The sequence below is a fragment of the Rhinopithecus bieti genome, unplaced genomic scaffold, assembly GCF_001698545.2.
Source record: "Rhinopithecus bieti isolate Rb0 unplaced genomic scaffold, ASM169854v2 scaffold_18353, whole genome shotgun sequence".
Taxonomy (NCBI): domain Eukaryota; kingdom Metazoa; phylum Chordata; class Mammalia; order Primates; family Cercopithecidae; genus Rhinopithecus; species Rhinopithecus bieti.
This window is the reverse complement of record NW_016809465.1, coordinates 1,379,107-1,399,789: the sequence shown is the minus strand read 5'-3', so window position 1 is coordinate 1,399,789 and position 20,683 is coordinate 1,379,107. Positions and strand designations below refer to the sequence as shown.

Sequence of the window (20,683 nt, the reverse complement as noted above, 5' to 3'; positions counted from 1 at the left end):
AGAAACAAAAATCTGAAACTGATCAGTAAAAAGGAGTCATATAAAACTGACATGGTCCTATCTCACATTAAACAATTGGGGACCTCAAAAATGAGATTTTGCTTTAACCTAAATGTCAGAACATTTTGTTATGGACAAAGGGCAGGGAAATTACACAGACACCAGAAAATAGAGGAAAAAATGAAACTTCTAGAAAAGTAATGATAGAACCCAACAAATCTGCATCTTTCTAAAAGAGTTTTTAAATGTCTATGATTTTCTTTTAAGAAACTGCTTTGCAATGTTCCTTCACGATCTGTTGGCTGTGGTTAGGATGAAGTGTCCAAGAGAAAATACAGACAACAATGGTGTCTATGCTTAGTGCTTTACTTCCATTGAGCTTAAAATGTATTTTATGGATATTTAACTACATAACAAATACAGTTATCCCTCACATATATAGATGAATCTGTTCATCTACAGTCTATATTTTACATTTTTGCAGGTGTTTTTCTGGTGCTGCCAATGGTTGCATTAAGCCAAACTCTCCCCATTAATCCAATCTTTTGTGACTGAGTTCATATTTCCCAGAGAAAAAGCTGCAGCAAGCCAACTATGAAACTAATTTTTCCATCCAAGCAAAGCTGCTCTGTTCATTTCAGCATCTACTCTACTGAGTCGCCCAGTACAAATTATTTCACTTCACTCACCCTTCATAAGGTGAACAGAACCCATTTGGGGTTTAGGCAAAATGAAGAACAAAGACAATGTGATTTTTTTTTTCTAAGTTTAGTAACAGAAAATAAATCATATCTCAGAAGCTCTAGATATTTTATTAATTTTGATTTTTTGCAGTTCCATTCCTATTTGGACCATTAAAAATTCAAGATTTGGGAATGTGTGTTTTCGGTTCAACTGTGTGTTTAAATTCAAATGTTGATTGAGCATCTGCTAGGTGCTTGAGGCGTGAAGATAATTTAAAGATGTGGCCAGGCACCATGGCTCACACCTGTAATCACAGTGATTTGGGAGGCCAAGGGAGGAGGATCGCTTGAGGCCAGGAGCTCAAGACCAGTTTGAACGACATAGCGAGACCCCATCTCTACTAAAAATTAAACAAAAATATATTAACTGGGCATGGGGGCATGTACCTTTAATCCCAGCTTCTCTGGAGGCTGACGTAGAAAGATTGCCTGAGCCCAGAAGTTCAAGGTTACAGTGAGCTATGATTGCATCACTACACTCCAGCATAAGTGACAGAGTAAGACCCTGTCAGCAAAAATAAAAACCAGAAATTAAAACAAAGAAGATGGAATCTTCAAGGGGATTAAGATTTGTCAGGTTGTTAAGACATGCCCCCATGAAACAGGAGATTCACTCTGGAGCGACTATAAATGTTCTTTAAGAGTTTGAGGCCAAGCACGGTGGCTCACGCCTGTAATCCCAGCACTTTGGGAGGCCCAGGCGGACCGATCACCTGAGGTCAGGGGTTGGAGACCAGTCTGGCCAATATGGAGAAACCCCATTTCTACTAAAAATAAGAAAAATTAGCTGGGTGTGGTGGCAGGCACCTGTAATCCCAGCGACTCAGGAGGCTGAGGCAGGAGAATCGCTTGAACACAGGAGGTGAAGGTTGCAGTAAGCCGAGATTGCGCCATTGCACTCCAGCCTGGGCAACAAGAGTGAAGCTCCATCTCAAAAAAAAAAAAAAAAAAAGAGTTTGAATGGAAGATTGGAAAATACTGTAATATTCAGGAAACCCTTTATGAGCTAGATGGGACTTAGACATATCTGGAAGGACAGTGACAGATAGAATAAAGAAAAAATGAGGAGACTAGATAGTTGTTTCTGAGTGTAAAATCACAAGCAAAGTTCAGAGGCCAGATAAGCACAGGCAGTGAAATCAGCAGAGCTGGTTATAAAGGTTGATATTAGAGAAAATGTAAGAATAATGGATAGATTGTGAAGCAGATGCACACTGCTGAGAGCCTTGAATGCCAGGAAAGGAAAAGTCCCCAGAGTTCCTGAGGGAGGATGTGACAGTGAAAAAGGCAGGTGATGTATCAAAAATACTCATCGAGTGGTGACGTAGCGATGTATTGGCATGAAACAACACTAGTAGCAGTGAGACTGGTGGGGAAACTCTTCAATAATACAGATGTTATGTGATGAGAAATTTGACTAAGATAATAGCAATGATAATGCAAAGAAACAGGCTGATATGGGATGTATTGCAATGTGCAGGTTTAATTAGTTTTTGAGAGACTCACTAAATGGGGAATAAGAGGAAAGAAAAGTCAACAATGGCTTCAAATTTTTAAGCCAGAATAATCAGGTGAGTAATGGCTATCCTCATAACAGGCTGGTGAAAGAAAAAGGAAAAGAGAAGTTGTAGAGATTATGAAAATCACTTTGGAAGAACATATTTGCTCTATTTTAACTAACTTTTGGAGTTATGAGCAAATAGCAATGTCCCAGTAGGTATTTGGAAATGCCATGTTGGAATTTGGTGGAAATTTCCAGCTGCGACTGTAGCTTTGATGTCCCATTTTTTGGTTAAAAATAGTAGCCAAAGATACAAGACTAGCGATATTCCCAAGGGTGTATGTGTGAAGAGAATACCAGTGAGCTGGGAATAGCTGTGAGGAGCACTGAATGAGAAGGCAGGAGGAGAAAGGGGAACGTGTGTCTGTGTGTGTGTGTGAGTGTGTCTGAGAGAAAAAGAGAGAGGGAGAGACTACTGCTGAACTCCAGGAAGATGATTTTTAAGGAGGGGACAATAATACCAAAATGTCAAGAAGCCAGAATAGCTTGAGGACTTGCAAGGTGGTCAATTTCAGCCTTCCGTAGTACAATAAGATGTTTCTGAAGAAGGGAAAACTGTTTACCTCTTTCAGTGAAAGTTTGACATCTTTCGTCTGGGGGAAAAGAAATTGAAGGATTATATTTCTGCGAGAAATTTAATCTGCATAATCTATCTTTGATATTATATTTTAAAGCATCCACTTTGCTGATGGTAAAAATTTGGAGCTGTTCACACACGCAAACTGATTTTTTAAATAATAAATTCAGTCATAGTCATATAAATTTCATCTCTAATTGGGATAAATTGTAAAGGAATGCATTAAAAGATCTGTTTCTTCCAAGTTTCTTTCGACATGACAGGAGCAAAGAAGACATTTTTTAATCAATTCTACTTTCCTACAGAAGGGTAATATAATCTGGTTAACTTTTGTATCCATCAGAGGCACAGAGCTTTTTGGACATAGGTAGAGGTTTATGAGCACAAAATTTAGAACAATTAGCACTCAAATTAATGTTACATGAGATTCAACATCTGGTAAGTGTGTTGTCATTTGGGGTCATAGACCACTTGTTAGGCTAAATGTTCATACAACAGCAATTTACCCTGCATACAAATGGTAAAAGAATGATACTTGAAAAACATTTTTTTTCTAAATTTAACCTTATGTATATAGGAGCCTCTTACATTTTAAAACTTCAACTGTAAGTTAATAGTGGGTCAAATACTCACAGGATGAAGCATATAGGATCAGAAGGAACAGATAATATTTACATTTTTGCAAGCATGTTTTATAATAAATTAGCCAGAGTATAGTACTAACATTAGTTTCTATTCCATCCAATCACTGCCAATATTAGTACTGGTCTCCTCTTTATCAAATATTTAAGGACAAGAAGAGGTAAACCACTCAAAGTCTTTAGGCTGTCTATCTACATAAGAGAGTCCTCAAACATCAGGCTGGTTTTGGCAATAATGCGGCACCAGAAAATGCCAAATCTCGAGGTTACTCAGCTGCCTTTTCATACAATCCAGTTATTGGAAACTTCAGTAAAACTAGTAAGCTGTCCCCTTGCTAATAGTTCAACAAAATAGTATTCGCTTGCAAACAGAGGCGTGTCTGTGATGATCAGCTGCAGATTTCAAAAGCAAAGAAACTTCCTGCACTTTTGAAATTGAAAAGCAGAAATCACATTTTACCTTGTTTATAAAATGAGCCATCCTTTTAAAAAGAGCCATTTTGTAACACAACCACCAACTAAAGAAGCATCTAAGGCTGGGTACAGTGGCTCACGCCTGTAATCCCAACACTTTGGGAGGCTGAGGTGAGTGGATCACCTGAGGTCGGGAGTTCAAGACCAGCTTGACCAACTTGGAGAAACCCCATTTCAAAACCAATATACACCCCACCACACCAGTACAAAATTAGCTGGGTGTGGTGGTGGGTGCCTGTAATCCCAGCTACTCGGGAGGCTGAGGCAGGAGAATTGCTTGAACCCGGGAGGCAGAGTTTGCAGTGAGCCCGAGATAGTACCACTGCACTCCAGCCTGGGTAGACAGAGCAAGACTCCATCTCATTAAAAAAAAAAAAAAAAAAAAAAAAAAAAAAAAAGAAGCATCATCTAATACTTACAATCTGTATGTTAAGATGCCTAAAAGTCACTCCGTTAATTTGGGAACTCTTGAGCATTTGCTATACTTTTCTAGATAGACAGCATTTACTGGCCTTCCCATGGATGTTTCCCATGGATTTTTATAACCATGACCATGTTTCCCATGGATTTTTATAACCATGACCCCAGACTATCACAAGGATAGTTTTGAGTGGTAAGCCTTTGTACTTTGGCATCCAGCTGCCTGATTTTCAATTCTGGTCCTTATGCTCAGTGTGTGATCTTGGGCAACTTTGTAACCTCTGGAAGCTCCAGCTTTATCACCTGTAAGGTGGGCCTGATAATATGCCCTGCTCCCCACCCCATGATTGAAAAAGATAACCCTGATAATGTGTGTGGCACAGAAGAAGCACCAGATGAATATTGGCCCTCATTAACAGTAATGGATGACCTTGATCCTAAGTCACCAAAGAAAAACTAACGCTTGCTTGGGTTCATTAATATGTTTTTGCTCTGTGTTTGTGTTTAAAAGGCACTGTGTGATATTTTAATTATTTCAATAATCAGCATATATTTTAACTCTCAATTTGACAGACACACACTGTTTACTTAACCAAACTGTGACAAATAACTACTGAAGTGTTTTCCAAACTGTGTTTTGAAAAACGGAGGTTCTGTGGAGAAGCTCGAGGTGGCGTCTGTGAGTAGGGTATAGAACAGAGTACAGTAGTGAGGGTGAGTGATCAGTGTGCCAGGATTCAAACAGAATGTCTCTACTTTTTGTTGGCTTTTAATATTGGGCTTGTCAGAAAATTTTAGTTTGGACAAAAGGTTCTGCAGCTTAAAAAGTGGGATGGTGTTAAAAAACACACTCGTGGTGTACTATCTTATTTTTAAAAGAAGTATTACAGACAAATAGTGAAGGCTATATTTGAACCATTAGCATTTGAGTTCTGAGTCTACATTAAAATTTTACCTTTAAACCATCATTCAATGATATTTGGGATTTTGCCTTTTCCCCTTTCTGGTAGTGTTGAACAAAGAGGACTTATTAAACCTCTCTGTTCACCATCCTTCATTTGAGAAATCTATTTTAATAAACCAAAGCCTTGTTACTCAAAATGGAAATGAATTAAGTGAATCTTGCCTCCAGGCCCCCAAGAGGTTAGCTTTTGTACTTTGGCTTTCAATTCTGGTCCCTCTGTTTGCTAAATTCATGATCTTGGGCATGTTTGTAACCTCTTGAAGCACCAGTCTTATCATCTGTAAGGTGGGCCTTTATCCCTACCCCAAAAGTAACCTAGTGCAAAGCAATCTCAAAGAAGGGTGCAGTGGCTGTGCCTGTAGTGTCTGGAGTCAGACTACCTGGTTGTGAATCCGGCTTTGCCCACTTTGGAGCTGTGCTCTTGGGCAAGTTACTTCCCGTCTGCGTCCCTCAACCTCTTATTCATAAAGTGAGGACAACAGCACCAACCTTGTGAAGTTATTATGTGGAATTCAAAGAACAGTGCACACAAAACTGTTAGAACAGGGGCAGACAGAAAATAAGTACTCAGTAAACATTAGCTCTTACGGTCATTAAGAATTGAGTCTGTTTTAGAACCATTTTCATGACACGAATTATTTCCAAGTCTAATTACAATAGTCAGTGCATTTATCATTTTAAGTTTCCTCCTATGGCTATATGAAGGATGGTAACTAAATTAATTAGCTTTATATTTTAATTCTCACTTGTGATTTTCTCTTTCCTTTTTTTTTTTTTTATAACTAACATGATTTCCTTACATCTTAAGCTAGGAAGAGAAAAATCACATTCTCGGCCGAGCGCAGTGGCTCACGCCTGTAATCCCAACACTTTGGGAGACTGAGGCAGGTAGATCACCTGAGGTCAGGAGTTTGAGACTAGCCTGGCCAACATGGTGGAACCCCATCTCTACTAAAATACAAAATTAGCTGGGCGTGGTGGCGGGCGCCTGTAATCCCAGCTACTCAGGAGGCTGAAGCAGGAGAATCGCTTGAACCTGGGAGGTGGAGGTTGCAGTGAGCCAAAATCATGCCATTACACTCCAGCCTGGGAGACAAGAGCAAGACTCTGTCTAAAAAAAAAAAAGAAAAAAGAAAAAATGAAAAATCAAAGTCTCTTGTAAATAGTCACAGCTAAAACATAATAAGCATGCAAGCTGGTCCTGAATGTCTGTTATTCTGAAGATGAGGAAAGATGACCATGTGATCTAGCCATATTTTATTGTTATGCTTTGTGTATGCTTAGATTACTAAGAAAGGTATAATGAAATATGATTTTGACATGTTATCTATTCGACCTTTTGATACATATAATTTTACTTCATACCTTTCATGTTTATAGTTATCATTTTTTCCATGTACAATTCCTGAAATCTGGGGGGAAAAACCCTAAACATATTAAAACCATAAAAAAGCCTATTAGTTCTTTTTCTGTCATATTTCAGATCTTCAGACACTCCACATGTTGCCTCAGACAGTTGACTGGTCATCTTTTCCTCCCCAACAATATCTCTTGACTCTTGGGTTCAAAAACAAAGAAGATGGAAAATTTTTGGAAAAAATATCAAGCAGGAAGCTGCCGATATTCACAGGTAAATCATCTGAACCTACAAGGTCTAGCATGTAGTAGGACCTGTGATGAGTTTTGGGCCCCAAAAAATGTTTGAGTTAAAATTAAGTCCTCCTAATCTTCTCTGTGGGTTAGTTAACAATACTTGGAATTCTGGTTCCAGGAAATCTTTCCCCCAAGAACACACACAGTCCTGGAATGCCCACCCCCCTGACTCTAATCATCTAATCATCTGACCCCGCCCACCTCTATCATCAATGACTAATCATACAGCACTTAAAGAATACTACTTTTCATCATTATCAGTTAGCAGAGGTAGAAGAAAATTATGCAATGAAACTGCTATATGAAATCAAGAATATAGCCAATGACAATCTTAAATTACTTGTATTATCTGTTGTTGTATTAATGTCGGTTCTCCTCTTTTCTTATGTAATTAGCCAAGAGTTTAGATTTCCTGGAGAGTATTACAGTTAAATGGTGTTCAGTAATCCGAGTTGAAACTTTCAAAAATCAAGAAAATATTCACATGGAGTTGAAATCTCAAACTTATGGGCTGAATTCATGACCAGGTTAAATTTATTCCTGCAGCTCTAACCACATAATTAAGAATGTGTGTTTTGTCTGGCACTGTATCCTCTGAGGCTTATCTGAACTTCGAGCTACATTCAAAGTCAATGGATCTGCACACTTGAATAATACCTAGGAGGAACAAGACAAGAATCAGACACATTTATGATGCATTTTTTCACAACTCAGGAAAAACAGACTCTGAAGAGATCGGTGAATCATTATAGGCTGTCTCTTAGATCTCTCAATCAAGAAACACAACAAAAGAGATAAATGATAGTTTCTAAAGGGCAGTGTCTCCTCTGCCTTTCTCATAGATCTTTCTTTGTTATACATATGGTCTAGGGATGGGACTAGTTTCTATACTAAAGATTTCGTATCTATTAATATTGAGATATCCGTTTATAGCTTGCTAAAGAAAACATTTTGAAATGGAAGTCTGGAGAAAATAGTATAAAAGTTTATTGTTACAATTTTTAGAGCATAAAACACCTTTCGGTCTGACCAGAGAAGATACAGTGAGACAAATGGAGACAATGGGGAAGCGAATCTTGCCAATATTGGATTTTATTAGAAGCACTCAATTGAATGTAGGTATATGAGTCTTTTATATTTGCCCAAGGTACAAATATCAGAGAATTCTAAAAGTATATAAGGCTTACATGGCAAACAGTGCAAGTGTTAGGGGATTTTGGAAACGTTCATAGTAACTCTCATTTGCAAAAACAAGCAAATTTTAGCTAATGATTTTATTTCTTTTCTTCTAAAACATACTATAATGCTACACTTTGCAATTTCAAGCACTTATTAGAGTAGTGTCTCTTTAAAGAACCTTTTCTTTATGCCTTCCTGATATCTAATTCAACATTGCAGTGAATTTGTCATTTCAAATCAATAAGAAAATTTTAGCAAGCACCATGTTTTCTCTATTTCACTTATTGAGCTATTGCATATAACCATCTCATTACCTACACAAGAATTCAGAGCTTTTCAAGATAGTGCCTTCGTACCGCACTGATGAATTGGATGCTTCTCTAAACATTGGCAATTGATCTTTATATAGCCATAAGGTAAATTATCTAATCTCTTTCTATGATCCAGGAAAAATATGCCTTTTCTACTTTTCAGTCTTAAAGAGTCCAAAATAAGACCTGAATTACACTGCTATTTTACAAAATTTAAGCCATTGTACTGAAAGTATATAAAGAGAGCTTCTCATTAACAGGCTATAAAGGCTGCAGATTTCTCCTCTTTTAATATTTTTCAAAAGGCTTGTAAGGTGGAAATTTTAAAGAATTTCCTTCCTGTTCCCTCTTTTGTGTTACATCATTGATTTGATGTTCTTACCTTATAAGGGGAACCAAGGGGGTCATCACAAACAGCTACTTAACATCTGTTCAGCAGTTTATCTGCTCAATAATATTATTCAGCATTTTGGAAAAGCTATAAAACACCTAATCTATTTGCATGATTTGCAATTCCATGCATTACAAATACAAAAGCACGTTTTTACTGATGTTCCTACCACAAAGCTACCCCTTCTCCACAACCATGTTTCAATTGTCTCCCCTATATTTCTGTTAATAAGAAATCTATCTATCTCTAAGCAGTTCAGGCTGCCATAACAAAACACCATCCTAAAAACCCACACACATCATTACCCTCATCATCAGGCCCATGCAAGCAGGGAAAGCTTTGCTAACCGGAACCATCACCGTGTAGCATTATTTCATGTCACTCATGCATGGCTAGCCTAGCAGAGCCAGTGTGTCGGGTGCTATGAATGTGATCTGCCTGTGGCCTAGCCCTTTGTTTTTTAGTTTTTAGTTTTTCGGGTTTTGGTTTGTTTGTTTGTTTGAGACATTCTTGCTCTGTCAAATGGGTTGGAGTACAGGGTGCGGTCTTGGCTCACTGCAACCTCCACCTCAAATGCTTCTCCTGCCTCAGTCTCCCGAGTAGCTGGGATTACAGTGTGCACCACCACGCCTGGCTAATCTTTTGTATTTTTAGTAGAGACAGCATTTCGCCATGTTGGCCAGACTGGTCTTGAACTCCTGGCTTCAAGTGATCCACCTGCCTTGGCCTCAAAAAGTGCTGGGATTACAGCCATAAGCCACCATGCCTGGCCAGGCCTGGTTCTTTGAAGCAATGCCTGCCTTACTGATTTGTTTTTCTAAGACCACCAGAGCGGGCACAAAAGAACCAGCGAGCAGGCAAGGGTAGGAGCAAAACTGCAAATTTATTTTGGTCACCTAGCTTCAGGGAAGTAGGTGGGTAGGGAGAGGTCTGTCCGCCTCCGGCAAAGGAGGCCAAGAGAGTCGCCCGGTGAGCTCTCAGACGGAGTTCCTGCAGTCCCGACAAGAGTGGAGGGGCTGGGAAGTCCGCGGGGCGCTGGCCGGGAGCGGCTTTTCTGGGAGTGGGAGGGCAATAGGCGGGGCACGGGCGTGTGGGGGGGCCTTCCGCAGGTGCGACCAGGTAAATCTTGGTCTCTTCGGATTGACGTCACCTGGCGCATGCCCGGTTGGTCTGCACCTTCCTGGGTGCCGGCTGCATTTTCCCGCGCGTGGGAAAAGTTGGTGATGAAGAACCCGGAAGTGCGCCATCTTGCCTCCGTTCGTCCAAACACTTACCTTCTCACTTGTCAGAAAACTGACCACATCATCTGTTGCCAGCTCAGATCTCACTGTGTGAACATAGGCCAGGCCTAACTAGGCATTATGCACTTTTGCAATGTTCTTAACTCATTTTCTTATCACCTTTTAAAGAGTATCCTGGCCATTTGGAAATTTGTTTAGACAAGTATCTTTTATGTGGCTATAAAGGAGACTTTAAAACCATAATTAATGAGATTCTTAACATCTAATTAATAACTCAGTCTTCTCATATTGAGTCTCAGTACCACTTTGCTGACTGTGAAGAATTTCATGAACTTTCCTATGTTCACTTTTAAGGGAAATAACAGTTTTCGGAAGATTGTTTCAAAAAGTTTTAATGAAATTGAAGTAGGCAAGCCTGAAAGTGCCTAGGGATCACAAATATATCTAAATATCAGGTATTAGGTTTCTTATTATTCGCCCAGCAACAGCTTCATAAAGGAGGATTGATAAAATTGCCTGCAAAGGTAATCTAGCTTAATGAAGCAAATAATGAATTGGTGACTAGATATTATTCCTACATGGTACCATTAACTGTAACCCAAGCAGCCCTCAGTAGTGTTTTTAAGACCCTTCAATGTGTTATTTCTTTCTTGTCAGATATCAAATGACATTCACTTGAATATTTAGGCATTGAATTGTCATTGTTTGTTACTCTAGTTTGTAATACATGTAGACAAAGACTTCTGCCCAAGGCCATGCTCTGGCCATGTAACCCTAGGGCAAGTCAACCTCTGAACTACTTTTTTCTCATTTATAAAATAGGCTGATAACTGCCAGGCCCACTTCGCAGAGTTGTTGTGAACCATAAGTACATAATCCATGTTCTTGAAGCACTTTGTAAAGTATTAAGAATTTTAGCTTTAATTATTTGTATTGGTTTTAGTTTGCTTTGACAAAGAAACTGTTTTACAGATCTTTTTTTCTTTATACAAGTGGTGTAGTTTGAAGTTACCTATTTTTCTTCTAATATGAAGATTCCACTCGTGTTCTGTGAATTTTGATTTTTTTTTTCCTCAGCTTAGTTTGCTTTGACCAGTGATTTGCTCAGATACCTTCACTCAGGCAGGATTTGAGATGCCATTTCCAGCCATGAACTGGACTCAGGACTGCAGTCTTGTTGACATGCTCATGTGACAAGCAGCCTCACATGTCATGTCATGCTCATGTGACAAGCAGCCTCACATGTCTTGGTAGAATACAGCCAATACCCAAGACACTTCCATTAGAAGACAGTGAGTGACCAGTGTCTTGGGCAATAAATTTATCTTAAAGAATTTTAGATTTGTCAGTCATTCTTAACACTGGTGACTAAGGCTTTAGTTTACATTTCTGTTGTCTGTTTCAAACAGACAACACTTTACCCTAGTAGAATGCCACATTTCCATCAAGGCCTAATGGCTAGGAAAAAATGCCTGTAATCCCAGCACTTAGGGAGGCAGAAGTGGAAGGATAGCTTGAGCCCAGAAATTTAAGACCTGCCTGGACAACATAGTGAGACTCTATTCTTCCCACAATGGGAAAAAAAAAAAAAGAGGAACTAATGGCTAGGAAATATACTTTGCCTCATACCATATATGTTCAGAGATGTTTAATTCATTTGGACAATGTTTTTTAATGAAAATGGGCTTGGAATATGAAAATACAATGCATTAAAACTTCAGCATTCCTAACAGCAGGAGACCCAAAAGATGATACTAGTTCTTGACATAATACCATGACCAGAATCAGTTACACAATGTTTAAGTATTATCACATTTATACTGTCACATAAATAATGATAAATATGTAGCTTTCTAAACAATACTTAGACAATGCCAAGAATTCTCATGATCTATTCCCTAAACATATTGAATATTTAGTCACCTTGTAAATATTAGGTTTATAATGCCTGCCTAATATCTAATTAGAAAAAAGTTAACTTGGCAATAATACACTAAATTATAATATCATAGGGAACACTTTTAGCTGCTCTAATTTTCAGTTTTTCTCCATTAAACTAAAAGATACATGTATTTATTCTCCACAAATTACATATAAAGAGATAGTTTAGCAACTTACTCTCAACCAAAGCATTTTAAATATAAAGTGAGTAAAATTTTCTTCTAAAGCTAACAAAATACTCTTGCTTCCAAACTCTTGAAATATTTGATAGTCAAGAAGTTTTCTTTACTCAAACATATCTTTTTTAAAGTACAGAGCAGTCCTGGTCATTAACCAGGTGCTGACTGCATGCAGAAATTACCACTTTGGAACTATGGTTTAGGAGAAGCACATGCATGGTGCTCTACAATTTAAAAAGTATTTTTCCTGCACATTCTTTAATTTGACCCTCACAATTTGGTGACATTGTGTCACCTTCATTTTACCAATGAGGAAACTACGGCTCAGAGTGGTGATATATTCAAGTTCACACAGCTAGGGCTCAAAATCAGAGCTTCAGAATATTGTGCCAATATTCTTTTATTAAATCAGATTATATCTCTTTGATTTAAAAGTATGATCCTTGCCAGAGGCAAAACATGCGTACACACAACATAGGAATGATTCCATAGCTGGATTCAATTTTTAAAAAACGAACATATAGGCCAGGTGCAGTGGCTCACGCCTGTAATCCCAGCACTTTGGGAGGCCAAGGTGGGTGTATCACATGAGGCCAGGAGTTCGAGACCAGCCTGACCAACATGGCAAAACTCCGTTTCTATTAAAAACACACACGCAAACACACACAAAAATAGTCAGATGTGGTGGTGCACGCCTGTAGTCCCAGCTATTCAGGAGGCTGAAGCAAGAGAATTGCTTGAACCTGGGAGGCGGAGTCTGCAGTGGGCTGAGATCACACCACTGCACTCCAGCCTGTGCAACACAGCAAGACTCTGCCTCAAAAAAAAAAAAAGAAAGAATAAAAAAAATTAAAATGAACATATAATGTACAAATTAGACTCCAAAATTAATTGTAAAAGCTTCCTAGAGAACATGAATTTTCAACTCTTGCTATGAGGTAGTGGATACAGTTAGTAAAGACCTTTCCTGGTCTCAGGGAGGTTTCTATGTGTCAGACAATGATTCTCTTTACACTTTTTACCCTAGTTTCCTTATCTTTGTAGATTAGTCTACTAGGTACACAATACATGGCCAAACAAGGATGATTCCAGCATTTTAAGAGTTATAATCTGCAATATGATACAACCTTCCTGGTGACTTCTAATCCCACTGAACATCAACCTCATTCAGCCAGCAGCCCTGCTGCTATCGTATTTTTCATTCTCTAGATTTTTGTCCTAATTATTTCACATGCTACTGGATGGCACTATACCTTTCCATTCATTAACTTTATTGGCTGCTGTCAGTTTCAGACCTTATGTACTGTGCTTCCTGTGCTAAATGTTAAAGAGTTAAAATAATCAAATCTTTTGCCATGCATGAAGCTGCCTTCACAGGATGACTTGCCAAAAAATGACCTAACTAACCATGTTTTTAATACCTCATTAATTTTACTTTTAATTTCTTCCAAGTGAAGCATAAAAAATGTTTACATATGCACATTTGAAATGAACAATAATGTTTCCTACCCCTTTTTTGCAATCAGTGTTTCTATATCTTATGCCAAACGGAAATACATTACAAATACTAAGACTCTGCTTTTCAGCAGTATTATATAGTGCCACTTATTTGCCAAATATTTATTTGTAACTGCTATTAAGCCTTCACTTGCACTCGCTATTACCTAGCCCTCATTGTACCTGTGTGAGGTTTTAGCTTCAATCGTGGCCACTTTATTACACTCTCTCCAGCAGCTCAGGAGCCCTTTGATCATTCCTGAAGTCTCACTGGGAGGGCTACCTGCCTTTAGATTTAGTCTTTGTTAGCATTAGATATTTAAGTTAATTTCTATTTTTTATTATGTTCTTTATTTCCTTAAAGCAACAGCATTAAAACATTTCTGCCACACTAGATAGCAATTTTATTTCTTTTTCACTTTGTCTTTCAAAACCCCTATTTTTGGACAGGTAAAATATTAATCTACAGTTTCCTGATAACCAAAACTGCATTTGGCTTCAGGAGGAGGGGTGACTATTAGCAGTCAACTGTATTCTTTCCCTGTTTTCTTATTCAAATAGAGCACTTCCTGTTTTGTTATACATCCAACAATCAGGCTAAAACTGTTGCCTTCCAACTATGTTTATTTTCCTGATTTGGGAAATTACACTGATAGATTATGTTCCTGAGCAGCCTGCAGTTGTTTCTGCTCTTTAGAGTTGAATCACTACACCACTTCCCTACAACTAGCACCATTGTTTATTTTAAAGAAGGACAAAGAAAGCAATTTTTCTTCAGAATGAAAACCGTTTCTCCTCCAACTTGCTTTCCTCTATTTGACAGAATGCCATTGTTTAGCTACATGTTTAAACTGAATGGGTAGGCTAGGTTTTTCATCAATTCAGGAAGGAACCCCAAATCTACCACTTGCAATCATCAATCTTATAGGTTTATGGATTTTCAGATAAATGATTAATCAGAAAGAACAAATTACTGTGAGTAAGAAAACATTCATTGAACAGCATGTATAGGTGTTAGGGACAAATAAAGCGGATACAGCACGATGGTGCCCAGTCTTTATTTATTTCCAAGATTCTAGAAAAATGTCAGCTTCCAAAGGCTGCTGTCAATCAGAATATGAGTATGGCCTTTCAAAAAGAAGTGCTTTCTAATTTTAAGTTGAACTTCGGCAATATTAGTTTCTAGCAGTTTTTCTCCTTAGAGGAGATTCTCTTAAGAAAGTGAAATTATATGTCTGTGTTCTCTGATTGCTGGAAGAAATTATGTTTCCTAAGTATGCGCAAACCAAAATAGTCTTTACTCAGATACTAAACTTTAAGGTGGTGGTTTGTCTCAAACTTCTGTTTGAGATATTTGAGTATCTGGGGAGGCACCTAGCTGAAATTCGTATTTCTAGGGCCACATAACAAGAGATCATGATTGGGTGAAGCCCAGCACTCAGTTTGCTAACTGCCAAAGTCCACAAGCAAGCATAGTGATTCTGGTGTAGGCAGTCCAGGGGGCCCCTGCTATAAAGGGGCACTTGGACGCTTCTCTTCTGAGGACCAGGACGCACAATGCAATTGCCAAACTAAGTCCTCTTTTGAATTCCCATTTCTCATCACCCTCCAAATGCAGCAGAATCTCAAGGCTTTTATGTTAACCCTTATATACCCCCATGTCAAAAGTACTTTTTCTTAAAGATAAACTTAAGAATTTCATGACTAACTTTGTCTCTCCTATCAAGCATTACAATTTGTATTAAACGTTTTTAAAGATGGTAACATCTCCTCTTTTGTGCATGGCAGTAACACTCACCTTGGTGGGCCACTTTTTTCTAAATGTGCCTCATCTTAAGAAAGCCCAAAATGCCAATAGATGCATGGGAGTTGGCAGTCCTTACAAAGGTACACAGTAGTCTGTGTCAAGATGGAACATGTTAGTTGTTGAAATGGTCCTAGCAGACAGAGGGAAGCTAGTCAACAAGAAGAAGAGACTGTGCAAGGCTATCCAATAAGAACTGGAGATAAAAGCAGCGCTAGAGTTTTCAAGTAAGCTATTGGGATAAAGAGAATTCAACTTATACAACATTTGTCAAGATTCGACCTGCATTAAAAAAATTTCTTTCAGATAAACAAGATAGTAGGCAACTCTTAGCTCTTATGATGCTTTGGTGATGTAGATAAAGTCGCCCCTTCTAGGCAGACACTAGCTCTGTGGGATCACTCCTGGGTGAGTGAAGTGCAGATTCAAATTCAGTCCCCTCTTTTCCCCTCAGCCTAACTCCTAATGCAAGACAATCAGCAAATCAGTCTCAACACATCTCCAAAGGACTCCCTTTTACGTATATTTACCTACTAGAAAAAGGGGTATAAGACAATACTGTAAAATGATAGAAGGAAACCTATATTTGTACTAGATTCCATTGTTTCAAAAGATGTAAATACATTATCACAAGTCCTGACTTCCATCCCTGGGGAGAGGTCTATTTCTGTAGTTTTGTTCTAAAACATTTCTTTTACTTTGAGACTAGGGGAGTTTTCCTGCATCCTCAGGGGTGATGGAGAAGTTGCAATATGCCGGCCTCCTCAGCCAGCTGCAGAGAGTAAAGGAGCAGTCCCAGGTGATTAATCAAGCAATGGCAGAGCTAGCAACCATTCCCTACCTACGGGACATCAGTCAACAGGAGGCAGAATTGGTAAGTATTTTTCTTTGTTTAAGGGTTTCATAGGCCCAGCATCAACAGAAAAGTGATACGGTCTGGAAAAAAAAAACTGTGGTAATAAATGTAGTCTGAGGGCAAACTCCCCAACCCTCCTGAAGCGTTCTCATGACAAAACTGAAAAGTGTAGGAAGGTGTGTGTCTGGTTTTTATTTGCTCACATTAACTAGCTCCCATTATTACAGCAAAAACGTTGTGATGTGTAGAAACATAGAAAGGGGCTGGTTATTTACGTTGTGTGTCAGGCTTCTGGTTTTTGTTAAAATGAGATTAATAAGCTCCAAGATATATTGATACATGATTCTCTTTTATGAAAAAGTGAGAGGACAAAAGAGTAATTATTGTATAGAAAAATGACCCTAAAAAATCATCTTTAGAGTTTTCTCAATCACTTCTAGGGTTAAAATAGGTATCGGCAGTGCCAACACTAGTACCTTTAGATAAATCAACAAAAGTTGTTTATTTGAAAGGAAAATGTAGCTAGTCAACATAGATGGTTTTTTTTAACTGAATTGACGAGTTAATTTAGAAAACCAGACACTTTAGCCACACACAGACCTAGGCAAAAGCTAGTTGAAGGGATTCTCACAGAAATAATCTTCAGACAGATGTGCATATTATAACCATAATTAATATCAGAAATGGTAGCACCTCATTTGAAAAAGAGTTTACTGAACAGTGTGTTGCCCATTCAAGGAAAGGTAAAATTTACTCTATATGGAGCTCCTAGTGTGTTGTAGGGAAAGGCCCTTTACTGTGAAGCTTTAATTGAGAGTAGCTGAAACTAATTATAGCCCCGAATTGAATTCACATAGTAATGATAAGAACAGCCCTAACTGATTACCTGTAATTTTCAGATAACTAAAGAAACCCTCCCTCCTTGAGCTTTTTAAGATTTAATCAAGAAATGAGCTGCCAACATTTATATGTTCATCTAAACCAGCTAAAAGCATGTTAAATAAATACTGATATTCAGAGTAAGCATACAAAGTTGTATGACTAGCCAAATAATAAAACTATGCATACTAAAGATGAAAACTATGAAATAAGTCTATGAATCAAGGAATTACCAAGTCAAAACTGGCAATGATACTTTCTAAACCTTTACGTTTGCGTACAAAAGAATACTTTCTAAAAGGCTAAGTGTTTATCCTGCCATTCATAAAGCACTCAGAAGTATAGTAAGTATAGAGCTTTCAAAGTGCATATTATGGCCAATTTTACATGATTAATGCTTCTCAGAGATAAGAGGAAGCAAAGAAAATGTTAATTTAAGAAGCCGGCAAAATGTTGATCCTGTCTTCCTGAAAAGCACATTCAAGATTTAAATGAAAAATACAGGGGAATTCTCTGCACTTAAGTCTTCTTAATCACACATCTATGACTTTTTGGTTTTTTGTTTGGTTTTGTTTTTGTTTTTTTACTGGAAATACTTAGTTTTCAAAATATACACAAAGGAGCCTCAAAGTAGCATTATTGACATTCCTTTCTAAAGTGTAATTTTTCTCTATTTGAAACCTTAGAAAATGAAATTTCATTGGATATTCTTGTACTTATATGCCCAGCAGAAAAAAACTGAAATATATATGGATGTATATCTGTATGCCAAATATTCAAAAATTATGTATCTTATAAGGTTTCATGACCCTCAATAATAGATTTTACTTTGTAACTTACAAAGAGAATTAATCCTAGTAATACCCTGTATGCTGCTATCTAAACAGTGACTGTTTAATAGAAGATTTTTGAATGACTCAATTCTCTCTCTTCCTGCTTACACTCTGCAATATCTAAACCAAAGAAAGATTATCTAAGGGTCCATACTGTTTGATGCCATAGTGAACTGAACTGGTATTTTTTGAGAACTCTTTTTAACCTTTGAATATCACACGGCTTGATATAACTTCATTTCATTTTTGTGGTCACCTATAGACCATGTGTACAGGATAGTTTCACATTAGAGTACAGTAGGTGCCTGTCTGGGACAAAGGTTAGAATGTTTAAAACCTTTGAATGGGACCTAAAAATTTTAAAACCTTGGCTATTTTAAAATGTTAACGAAGAAAAGAATAGTAAAAGAAGTTAAATGAGCCAGATTCTTTAAGAGGCAATCAAACGGCACAACTGTAGTATTGTCCTCTGGTGAGCTTTTGCATGATGCCTAGAATTATGATACATCAGCCTCAGGAGAAAACGCTAAAACGCATTCATGTACTACATGCCATTTCCTGAGAGAATTAACTACTGCCTTCATTCTTTACAACCCAAATCTGTTTTTCACAAAACATCAACACTTACTACATTAAAGCCTATATGTTTTCTACAAATTTTCAAGAAGAATCTTTTCATTGTTTCAGTATTTTATATCTGCAATAATATTCAGCAATGACAAGCAAAGATGAGGTGGCAATATTCATTGTAGGAAAGATGAGTAATAAAATCATCAGCGTACAAATGATTTTTTAATTAGGTTTTAATCTGTGTATTTAGAGAAGTTACTTCTGTGTGAATTCCTGTGTGATAATTTTTATCTTGGTGCCACAGCTGCAGTCACTAATGGCAGATGCTATGGACACCCTTGAAGGAAGAAGAAACGATAATGAACGTGTGTGGAATACAATCCAAAAGGTAAAACTTTGAGCTGAAGGAAAAAGATCTATTATTCTCAAGGAAAATGTCCATCTTGGGTCAAATCTGTTTGGAGGATAAAAGAAATCCAAGTTCTTTGGGCTGTTTTTTGTTTTCTTTTAAAATAAATGCAGCTCTCTCCATGGAAGTGTGACCAAAATCAAATATGGATTTATTTAATCTGCTTCTTTTCCAACAGACTGTGTTCATATGCTTTCATGATTTTTCTTCAGTATCATGCTTATTTTCATATTCTATTTTCATTATCTGCACCTTCGTTCTAGGTTTTGTAATTCTTTGAAGCCCTTTCATCAGTGTTTTAGTCCACTCCCCAACTATATTTCCACTTTTTTCACTTGAGGAATAATGACTACATTTCAGGGAACTACAAAGAAACTAGCACATTGATGTTTGTTGTAAAGGAATAACATACTGGTTGTTAGAAATAGAGGAATATCCCATCGTTGGCTACTGGGGTTTAAATTCAGGAAGTGCCGAGATGCACCTGGACCCAAGTACTCAGAAGACTTGTGTGACACAATAGGACCCTCTGAAAATGTAAAATTTAGTAATCTTGGGTCTCCAGTCAAGCTCAAAGTAGTAAGTTCTGATTGATCAACTCCCCATTCATCTTCCTCCCATCATTGTAAGAACCCACCAGGGGAGACTGGCATCAGGAGATGTGAAACAAAAGAACCTTCAGTTTAAAAGCCAACTCTAAGGGATTCTGGAGCATCTGAGGAAACACGTGTCTTTTGTAATGAACTCAGAGACCCTGTGATATACAGTTGACCCTTGAACAATGTGGTGGTTAGGAGCACAAAAATCTACATTTGGCTTTTGGCTCCCTAAAAACTTAACTACCAATAGCCTACTATTGACTGAAAGCCTTATGATAACATGAAGAGTTGATTCACACATATTGTATTGTATATATGTATTATATACTGTATTACAATAATGTAAGCTAGAAAAAAGAGAATATTATTAAGACAATCATAATGAAGAGAAAATATATTTACTATTCATTCAGTAGAAGTCGAGGTCTTCACCCTTGTTATCTTCACGTCGAATTCACTGAGGAGGTGATTGGTTTTGCTGTCTCAGGAGTGGCAAAGGCAGAAGAAAATATCCCTATAAATGGACCTACACATTTCAAACCCATGTTGCTCAAGAGTCCACTGTATGGACAAAAAAACAGAAATTGACTGTCAGCAAATATGTGTTGAATACATATCTACCATGCCGGAAAAAAAAAGTTAGATATTGGGAATATTGTGCTCGGCAAGACAGGCACAGCCTTTGCCTGTATGGTCCTTATGATCTACAAAGCTACTTATGGGCTAACTGAATATTATGGAATAAAGGGGATGTTCAATGATCTATGGAAATAAATGGCAAAATAGCCTTGTCTAGGAGGTCAGAAACACTGTCTCTAAGAAAATGGTATTTACACACCGTTTAAAGAATGTGTAGTGGTTTTCCAGGTAAAAGGGGATATTTCTAAACAGAGGGATCACTTTATACCAAAAGAGTTTTTTTTAAAAAAAAAAGCATGGCACATTCAAAACTAACCAAAAA

The 20,683-nt window shown here is 37.7% G+C and overlaps 1 protein-coding gene across 1 annotated transcript in view; it reads left to right on the top strand.

Moving 5' to 3' along the window:
* Positions 1 to 20,683, top strand: part of SPATA16 (spermatogenesis associated 16) — a 264,944-nt gene that overhangs the window by 221,380 nt on the left and 22,881 nt on the right. Inside the window, 4 exon segments of the mRNA XM_017889485.1 lie at positions 6,864 to 7,010; positions 8,039 to 8,148; positions 16,286 to 16,450; positions 19,019 to 19,102. Of these exon segments, the coding sequence (XP_017744974.1) occupies positions 6,864 to 7,010; positions 8,039 to 8,148; positions 16,286 to 16,450; positions 19,019 to 19,102 (506 nt within the window).